The 10,515-nt window shown below is 37.4% G+C and overlaps 1 protein-coding gene across 2 annotated transcripts in view; it reads left to right on the top strand.

The window, feature by feature from the left end:
• Positions 1-7,123, top strand: part of ABCA12 (ATP binding cassette subfamily A member 12) — a 191,964-nt gene extending 184,841 nt beyond the window's left edge. Inside the window, exons 51-53 of one of the 2 annotated variants that reach the window (XM_024124681.3) lie at positions 1,877-1,982; positions 4,294-4,431; positions 5,745-7,123. In XM_024124681.3, coding sequence (XP_023980449.1) covers positions 1,877-1,982; positions 4,294-4,431; positions 5,745-5,846 — 346 coding nt within the window. In that variant the 3' untranslated portion in view covers positions 5,847-7,123. The remainder of the gene's footprint in view (positions 1-1,876; positions 1,983-4,293; positions 4,432-5,744) is intronic. The other variant, XM_024124680.3, reaches the window with a different exon arrangement.
• The last annotated feature ends 3,392 nt before the right edge of the window (positions 7,124-10,515 follow it).

Genomic DNA, 10,515 nt, shown 5'->3' with positions numbered 1-10,515 from the left:
AAACAACCCAATCCAAAAATGGGCAGAAGACCTAAATAGACATTTCTCCAAGGAAGACATACAGATGGCCAAGAAGCACATGAAAAGCCACTCAACATCACTAATTATTAGAGAAATGCAAATCAAAACTACAGTGAGGTATCACCTCACACCAGTTAGAATGGTCATCATCAGAAAATCTACAAACAACAAATGCTTGAGAGGGTGTGGAGAAGAGGGCACCCTCTTGCACTATTGGTGGGAATGTAAATTGATACAACCACTATGGAGAACAGTACGGAGCTTCCTTAAAAAACTGTGAATAGAATTACCGGGGCTTCCCTGGTGGCGCAGTGGTTGAGAATCCGCCTGCCGATGCAGGGGACACGGATTCGTGCCCCGGTCCGGGAAGATCCCACATGCTGCGGAGCGGCTGGGCCTGTGAGCCATGGCCACTGAGCCTGTGCGTCCGGAGCCTGTGCTCTGCAATGGGAGAGACCACAACAGTGAGGTCCGCGTACCACAAAAAAAAAAAAAAAAAAAGAATTACCATATTATCCAGCAATCCCACTACTGGGCATATGTATATTAACGCATGTATGTGGAACCTAGAAAAATGGTACAGATGAACCGGTTTGCAGGGCAGAAGTTGAGACACAGATGTAGAAAACAAATGTATGGACACCAAAGGGGGAAAGCTGCGTGGGGGTGGGGATGGTGGTGTGATGAATTGGGCAATTGGGATTGACATGTACACACTGATGTGTATAAAATTGATGACTAATAAGAACCTGCTGTATACAAAAATAAATAAAATATAATTCAAAAATTCAAAGGAAAAAAAAGTAAATGATAGGACTTCCCTGGTGGCGCAGTGGTTAAGAATATGCCTGCCAATGCAGGGGTCACGGGTTCGAGCCCTGGTCTAGGAAGATCCCACATGACGCGGAGCAACTAAGCCTGTGCACCACAACTACTGAGCCTGCTCTCTAGAGCCCGCGAGCCCGCACTCCTAGAGCCCGAGCTCCGCAACAAGAGAAGCCACTGCAATGAGAAGCCCGCGCAAAAAAAGAAAAGAGTTATATCAGTAACAAATTAGATCTTGCCAAGTATATGAAGGCGTCGATTTTTATCTAGCACGTTCATTTGCCATTTGCACAGGCTTTCAGCAAGCTATTTAACATTTTTACTACATTCAAAACCTTTTCATCAAAAATACATTGGGGAGATGTGCATAAATATCATACTATCAAATTAATATTTTTATGTTTGTCAGAGTGCATATGCATTTATACATATCCATGTTAATCTTCCAACATCATGACATTACTTTATACCTTTGTACAACAGCTTGGCTTTCTTATAATATTAACCAAGATAAGAAAAAAGGATGAAAAAGGCATTATATGTTGTTCCCAGAGAGTCTGTTGTGACTTGTTTACAAACTCTATTTTTGGTGCAAACTGTTAGCTAGTATATTGATTTATTATTTATTTTTAAAAACCCAGTGATTTTAATCTTTACGATTGACATCAAATCTCCAGTAACTTGCCTTTAAAGATTCTCTTTGCTTTAAATTAGAAAGTATGTAGCTCCAGGAATTTACATCAATTACCATTTCATGGATGCCAAAGAAAGCCAAGATTTTGTATTTTCTTTCTAATGCAACTTTTGTCCAAAGGATCTGACTTTGTATAGTGGTAGAAATAAATAAAAAGTCATGGCAGTACACTATTTCCAGTTTGCAACATGCCCTGAACTTTTATAGCAAAATTATATTCTTTATATAGGAAAAGGGGCTATCATGGTCAGCTTGGGTCCTGTTTCATTATCTAGAATTCCAAAGGAGCTATTTCATCAAAACATAACTCATACTGTATTTTGCACTTCTTTCTAGGTTTGGACGAGGATTTACCGTCAAGGTTCACGTGAAAAATGCCAAAGTGAGCATGGAGCCCCTCACAAGGTTCATGCAACTTCACTTTCCAAAAACATACTTAAAAGTAAGAGATTGACTGGTTTTGATAGTCATAATCTAATATCATAGTGGATGTTTGTCATTTTCAAGCTGACCATATCTTTGTTATTCATCTTAATATATTTATTAGTTCAAGATGCTTAAGATACTCTGAAGCACACTTAGTTTTAACAGATAAAATCTTCAAATTAGTTATATATTTTTGTAGTTACTTAAGAGTAACATAGTCCTTTTACCTACCTTTATTTCTTCCTCACAAAGGCTTTATGACCATATCGTATTACTTTTCAGGTTGTATGCTTAACTAGATTATTAGTTACATATGTTAGGGAATTGAGGAATGACAGATACATATGACCAAGGGCATTTCTTCTAAGAAAAAATAAATTACAAAGTTCCAGAATGTCACAGCTAGAAGAGATTATCTCCTTTGCTTTCCTCACTTGAAAGATAAACCCATAAAGTTTTTAGGAGAATTGCTTGGAAATCAAGTTCTTAAATCCCACACTACCTGAAACATTGCTCAATAAATTTCATCTTACATATACATATCAACAGGATGGAAACACACACAGATATATACATATAAATCTCACATAGTACATATTTAAATACACTTGACAAAAAAATTATCATTGTAACATCTTTGACGTGCAGGTAATTGATATAAGATGATTATAGCAAGTGATTGTTTTTAAATGGAAGTCAGATGTGGAATGATGAAAAGAAATTGGAAGACTTGGGCTGAGGTCCAGCTCTGCCTGTGTGATTTCCAGCAAGACATTTAAAGTTTCTGAGCCTCGTATTCCTATTTTACAAATACTGTTGACATCTACTTCACAAGACTGGTGTGAGAACTAAATGATAAAAGTCCACAAAGGTGCTTCATAAACTGTCAGGCACCATATTAACGTGAAGTGATTTTGGAGAGCAAAATAGAGTTCATTTTTAAAAACAATTCTTTTATCTCTACAAAATACCTTTGCCTCAACCTCTGATTCTTATCAAAGTCGATTTTCTATCATCTAAATTAAAATCAACTTTAAAAGTTAAAGGACACTTTTTTTTTTTTTTTTTTGCACAAACCACATTGGTCATAGTACTTCTTCTTTCAGTGAACTTCTGGGTTAAAATCTGTGTTTATTCACTGAGTGATGAGATTACATTTGCCCTGGTCTGTTCCTCAGGGGACTAGCGCTATACAAGACAAGTGCAGTGATGATAAAAGTTTGATTACTTCCTAAGCAGACCATTCTCTACAAGTATGTGATGGTTTCTAGATCTCTAAAAGGGAAATAACCAAACAACAATTTGGGAGTAAAAATAAGTATCAATAAGATATCCTGATTGCAGTGACAGGTGTGATGTAAACACAAATCAATGAGAGGGGCTAGACAGTGAGCAAAGGAGAAGAGGGGTTTCCAGTAACGCAGGTCTGGAATACCAGGCTGCAATATACAATCTTGATCTGATCAATGTAGGTTACAGGGATTGTTTATGGAGTAAAAAAACCATCCTGACCAAACTAGTGTTTAGGAAAGATTATCCTAGCTACTTTGTGTCAGAACATATGAGTGTATATGGTTTCTAAGCTTCTGAAGAGGCTGTTGCAGTAACTCAGATGTGGAGTGATGAGCATCAAGTTAATAAAATTGATGGTGCAAATAGAGAGGAAAGGTTACATTAGAGAGTTATTTTAGAGGAAAAATAAATAAGATATGATAATTGATGAAATATGCAGGAAAGCAAGATGTTAAAGATACTCCAAGGAAATAAGAATAGATTACTAAATTGATGGTGATACTACAGACTAAATAAACTGAAAAGAATTTTAGAGTGAGTTAAGAAAGAATGTAGCATTATTTGAATGAGGTTTCTCATAGACAGTGCTTTTGAAATCTGGCAACTTTAGCCAATATAATTGAACAGCTAATCCTTAGCCTTTTAGAACAATTCTAACATTTTTTAAAAAATGAAATTTCTAAAAGTTATCTCTGAAAACGCTTATGTGAGCTAAGCGTAATCTGACATTGGCAATACCATTCCACAATATTTTTTCCTAGGCAAGACTGTAATGTCTTTATAAGTGCACATGAATGTAGAATATTTTGGAATTTTCATTAGCTTTTTAATTTGTTTTCTCTTGGACATTCATAAAACTTTTTATCTCGTCTTCGAAAGCTGTTAATCTCAAAACATACCCATTATTTACAATGTAACATCGTTTTCAGAGGAATGAATTTCAGTACGTTTCTTAGCTCTTGGTCAAGTTATGTCTAGTCAAGTCAATATTACCTGACATTGAGAAATACATTTTTTCCCTTTGGTTCCCACAGGATCAGCACCTCAGCATGCTAGAGTATCATGTGCCGATCACCGCAGGAGGAGTAGCAAACATTTTTGATCTGCTGGAAACCAACAAGACTGCTTTAAATATCACAAATTTCTTAGTGAGTCAGACTACTCTGGAAGAGGTAAGCTGGATACCATGATCCATGTGCACAATGTCACATTAATTATTACACATTCTGATTATTTCTTTTTAATGACATTGAATTTGTTTTTAATTGAAGCAATATCTAAACTTGCACCTGAAAAACTTAGCTTAATTTATTTCTAAGTGCATTTTGGGATGATAGGAAAAAAATGTGAAAAGAGTTAACTATTTTTAATGGAGAAAAGAAGATTTTTTTCCTTCTGTAAGACATCTATACCCATCAGTTATCTGTATATGTAAAGCAACAATTATTTTCATCTATAAAACAAATAGCTGTTAACACTTTCCTTACTTTCTCCTTGGTAGGTTTCTTAAATAACATTTCTATTGATTGGCTTCCTAGATTAGGGGAGGATGGGGGGTTATCTAGTGAGAATTTGGTGCCAAAGCTTTAGATCTGCTAGATTCAGGCAACCAAAGTGGTAAATGCAGGATTCTTTTCTTTCATTCACATCATCTGTCTTAATTACATTTATATTCAATAACTTGAGGCATCATGAAACATCCTTCCTCACCTTTGCACTGTTTTAGTTTTATACAGTTCAACCAACCTGATATATAGAACATTTGATTGGACCTATCAGTGGAATGGGTCTGAAAGTGAGGCTACAGAGGCCTCTGAATCATGCTGCATCTCATGGACAATTTTTTATGGGGAGTTAAGGCAATTATGGCTTTGCCAACACAGAAGATTTATCCTTTGACTTGTAACCAATTACCAGTATCATGTCTGGCACAAAGTAGACTCTCAATATTTTCTGGATGAATCTGTGACCAATCGAATTTTAACCAAAGTCATAATGTTCTGCCTGTTAAATAATAAGCTTACTGAACATAATGTTGATGAGAACTTTGTATACAAATTTTATTTTAGTGCATTAACTGTTGAAACTAGTGAAACTCTTGAAACTGGTGAAGTTTCTCTCAACATCATCATACAAACATTTGATAAGGGCTTGGGTTGGGCTCCTTGTTAAAAGATACTTGAAAGATACTGATACAGATCAAATAGATACAAATATGTGGCTATAGATATTTAATTATAGCTTTAGATTTATATTATGATTATAAATGTATTTATAGTTGCAGATATAGATATTATTTTCAAACCCCAGGTAAATTTCAATACCTAAAGGAAGGACTCCTAGTGAGAGTTTGTTTATGTGTTGGACGTGCCCCTATGAAATCTAGTTTTCTGCTTATTTGCTCTCCCATTGTGCATACACACACACCTTGTTTCTTCCTTTGGTTTACCAAGTACTAATGGCTTTATTTCCCTTGAAAAATCAGGTTTTCATCAACTTTGCCAAAGACCAAAAGTGCTATGAAACTGCCGATACCAGTAGCCAAGTTTCCACCATAAGCACTGACTCACAAGATGACCAGCTGTAGTCTTAGTACCTCCAGCAAACTCAGTCTCAGCAATGGCTTCATTTTGAGGAAGAGCCACAGAAGATACAAATTCCTCAAAATATCTTAATTTTAAAGTATTATACTGTGTTGGAAAGTTACAGTTGTGCAAGACTAGCCAGTAACTATAAATGGAAAGTTTTCTTTCTAAGGTCAGTGAATGTTTTTACTACTGAAATGAATTTCTGTCTACTCAACACTGTGAGCGTGCTAGTGTGTAAGCTGCTGACTCTTATGCAAAGGTGAAACCACTGAAGATTAATCCCTTAATTTATTACGTTCAATAAAAGACAGCTTAAAAGCATGACTATTAGCAGTTGAAAAGAAAGAGTGGAGAAGAAAAGTAAGGTAGTTTGGGGTAGGCAGAATTGGGAGAGCAAACAAAATAATTTATTTTCAGAAAATAACAGAATGAACATCATCATGAATACATGAATCTATTGTGATGTGTAAAGTTCCAAGGGCCAGATTAACATTGGCAGTAAGGAGTGGGCACAATGTCTAGAGTGTGTGTGTATGTCATTTTCAGTACCTGTAAATACATGGGGACATACTGATCCCGCCTGAAATGCCTTTCTACAAGAATGCTATAGAAGGGCAGTTTACCCTGGTGGTAAATAGAGCTTAAATCTATTCCTGCAATGCCTTGCCAATAGTAAGGCACGGAGCAGAGCAAGAAGCTACTTGCTTTTCGGCAGAAATAGGTGTGTCAGCTGGGCAGATACAAATCCTGAAAGATGATAGAGAATTCATGTGCTGCTGGCAGAAAACATTTTTTTAAAGCTGTTACAGAAGGGTTCATATTCTGGGTCTCTCTGAAGGAAACATTCCTATGGAGGGAAAATGAATATAAAGATAATTTTCAGCTAATTACCCGGCTGACCCAGAATCATATATATGGCTATAGAATAGACTTCGTAATAATGCCAAATTATACGGCCCTTGGGGAAGGTGCTTTACATAACATGTGCGTGTGTGTGTGTGTCTATGTGTCTATATAAGTTTGCTTTGGCACAACTGTTTCTGTTTTGAAAATCAATAAAATCAACATTTAGTAAAAACAGTTCATGAAGTCATTTCATTTGTTAGGCAAGAGGCAGGAATTTAAAACTTGGAGTCACGTGGATGACAAGCTCCCATGGGACCTGACCCCTGCTTACTTCCGCACCTTCATCGCTTTCTTTCTCCTCTTCCACTTTCGGGTGTAGCCATGCTGGCCTCTTTTTGCTTTTGCCAGTGCACCAAACTCCTTCCTCCTTCCACACCTCTGCATGTATTTTCATACGTCTCCCTGCGTGCAATGCCCTTCCCCCACAGTTTGTGCCTAGCTAAGTCTTCAGAAGTGGTGTTCTTTCTCAGAGAAGCTTTCCTTCCCTAATTCTTCAGTTTAAATCTAATCCCCCAGTCCTAAAACTGTACTGTATTGTACTTCCTAATTTTCTGTGAGAGCATGCATCCTAATTTGTAATATATCTAGGTTAATGATACATATCTTAACAGATGGCAACAAAATTTCTCTTCAGATAGAAAATATCCATGTTGAATATAATACATAGATAAGCTTTTTGGAATAGACAGTGTAATTCTGAGAGGATGAGTGTCTTCAGGAGTCCAAACAAGCAAAAAAATGGTCAGGCTCCATGAGAGAATAAAGGGCTTTGTTTATTGTTCATTGTGTTTGTTATTGTGGTGGTTGCTTGCTTGCTTCTGAGCAGTTGTAGGAAGAGAAACACAGGGGGAGGAGAGAAAGGAAATGGAGAAAGGAGGAACCAGTGAGATGGTAGAAGGCTGAGTATTGAAGAGAAACTGAGTATTGAGAAACTGAGTCGTTGAATGGACTTTTAAAACCATGAATCTCCAAATGTTTTCACATTTATTTGCTGTGCAGCCATGCTGTGGACTGTCCTCCTACCCCTAAATCCTGGTTAAAGTCAGTCATACTTACAAATGCTTTATGTGAATGAGTGTCTAGTGGAAATTGAGGAAGGGATGAGTTGTCTTCTTTGAAAGAGGCACAGAACAATGCCTGCTTCACCACAGAGCAGGAGAAGCCTGGCGGGAGGGGATACCATGAGTCGGAGGGGTCCAGATATGTGCTGAGTGGAGCTTCTGGCCCCCCAGGATGTGGATCTGGGAGGTTCCAGCCAATCTCATCTGCCTCTCAGTAGGCAGGGAAGTCCAAGCTGGCCTCCGGATGACAGGGATGGCACTTTTGAGTGTGTGTTTAGTATTTCTCTCCCTCGCTAGACATGAAGCTTTATGAGGACAGGAGACCTACTTTGATCTTCCTAGTTTTCCCATCAGTACCTACACACACGATGAATATTTGTGGTACTCAACAAAGATTTGTTGGTTAAATAGATGAATAAATAAATGAATGAGAAACAAAAGAGAAGCAGGCATGGTTGGCATGGAAACCAAGCATCTTTATTCTGTTTAAATCTATGAAATGCAGTGAAGTTTCCCATGAGGTAGTTTATTCATGGAGAAGAAAAAGGAAAGATGACACTTTATTCCATGATACAGGTATTACAGTGTATCCACTGGAATAGGAGGATTTAGGTACCTTCTTTGGGAATGGAATTCTAATGCTTTGCTTCTGTGCATTCCTGCACATTTATTTCTTCTTTGTCTTTTTGTCTGTGAGGATGTACTGTATAAGAGTTTCACAGTGCATTTTTACATATAAGTAAGGAATGTACATAAAAAACTATTTGAACCCACATCCCTTGGGGCTTCTCTGCAGTAGAGAAAATGTTTTGAGAATTCCCAGTTCTTGGAGGACTGCCTCCACTCTGGATAACCCGTACAGATTCTGCTTTTTCATATGAGTTACCTAAATTACCTTTGAGGATTGTGGCAATCTTCACCTCACCTATAAAACCTGATTTTCATAATATTAAAACATTTGGAAAAATGATATGTACAACTGCCTTCTCCAAATATGCTCTCTGCCCGAATGATTCATTCTTCTCCTCAGAGATGATAATTCCCTAGACAACAGCAAATGCCCTCCTGGGTGAGGGTGAGGGTGATGCAGCAGGCTTGCATCCTCTTACCTCGATGGGAGCCTGGGAGCCTGCTTGCTTCATTAAAGTACGCTTATCAATATAAGTTTTTAAGTATAATAACAGCAAGCTAAAAGAGAATATTATTTCCTTTGGCATCATTTGTGACACTTAATCTTATCCCTCCCTTACTTATCAACCCAGACTGGTTTTCCATAATCTGTAGAACGAAATGCAAACTCCTTAACTGACCCTCAAAGTACCAATATTTCATAATGCACCCCACCACGTCCACCTCTCTTCCTCATGTAGTCTATGCCCAACTTCAATGAATTGCTTGCTATTTCCTATTATGACAGATCTTTTCGCACTCTTGTGCCACTTTGCTGACAATACTCCTTTCTCCTGAAAGACCTTTTCCCTGTTCCCACTTAGCTTTTATCTAGAAACTCCTCTTCTTCTTCACCTTTTCTTTAAGGAAATCTTCCCAGAAAGCCTCAGGCAGAGTTCATTGTTCTATCCTCATTACAAAAGCATTCTGTGCAGGCCTCTGCAGCAGTGTTTCTCTGCTGCATTATAATCATCTCTATACCGTCTTTCTCTTCCCATTACACTCTAAGTGGATCAAGAGTAGTGACCTATTATTCCTTCATCATTGTATCTGCCATACCCAGCAGAGTACCAACTATTCTTGCTCAATAAATCACTGAGGTACCAAAAAGTCTGTTTCAATGTAGAAATATTTTAATAATTTTGCTCTGAATTTTTTGCAGTTATGTTTGTTTTAGCTTTAGAAGACTAGCTATTATAATTTAATGTTAACTGCTAGGGAGAAATGTTCAGATCACCAAATATTTTACATTTAAATGTTGTTTCTGCATAAAGCACAGATGCTAAGCAGTTAGGGTGGGCAGATGACCCAGGATGGCCAGAGTACCTAATTTCTCGCAACCACTTTGATTACTTTAGAGATTGACACATGACTCCAGTAAAATTAGTCAATCATCCTTGAATTAGTCTTTTTTGTTTGTTTTATTTTTTTGTGACTTTTGAATTTTATTTTATTTATTTTTTTATACAGCAGGTGCTTATTAGTCATCAATTTTATACACATCAGTGTATACATGACAATCCCAATCGCCCAATTCATCACACCACCACCCCCACCCCTTGCGGCTTTCCCCCCTTGGTGTCCATACGTTTGTTCTCTACATCTGTGTCTAAATATCTGCCCTGCAAACCGATTCATCTGTACCATTTTTCTAGCTTCCACATACATGCGTTAATATACGATATTTGTTTTTCTCTTTCTGACATTTCACTCTGTATGATAGTCTCTAGATCCATCCATGTCTCTACAAATGACCCAATTTCGTTCCTTTTTATGGCTGAGTAATATTCCATTGTATTATATGTACCACATCTTCTTTATGCATTCGTCGGTCGATGGGCATTTAGGTTGCTTCCATGACCTGGCTATTGTAAACAGTGTTGCAATGAACATCGGGGTGCATGTGTCTTTTTGAATTATGGTTTTCTCTGGGTGTATGCCCAGTAGTGGGATTGCTGGATCATATGTTAATTCTATTTTTAGTTTTTTAAGGAACCTCCATACTGTTCTCCATAGTGGTTGTATCAATTTA

The sequence above is a fragment of the Physeter macrocephalus genome, chromosome 2, assembly GCF_002837175.3.
Source record: "Physeter macrocephalus isolate SW-GA chromosome 2, ASM283717v5, whole genome shotgun sequence".
NCBI lineage: Eukaryota > Metazoa > Chordata > Mammalia > Artiodactyla > Physeteridae > Physeter > Physeter macrocephalus.
The sequence above is the reverse complement of the archived record's forward strand: the minus strand, read 5'-3'. Positions and strand labels throughout refer to the sequence as shown.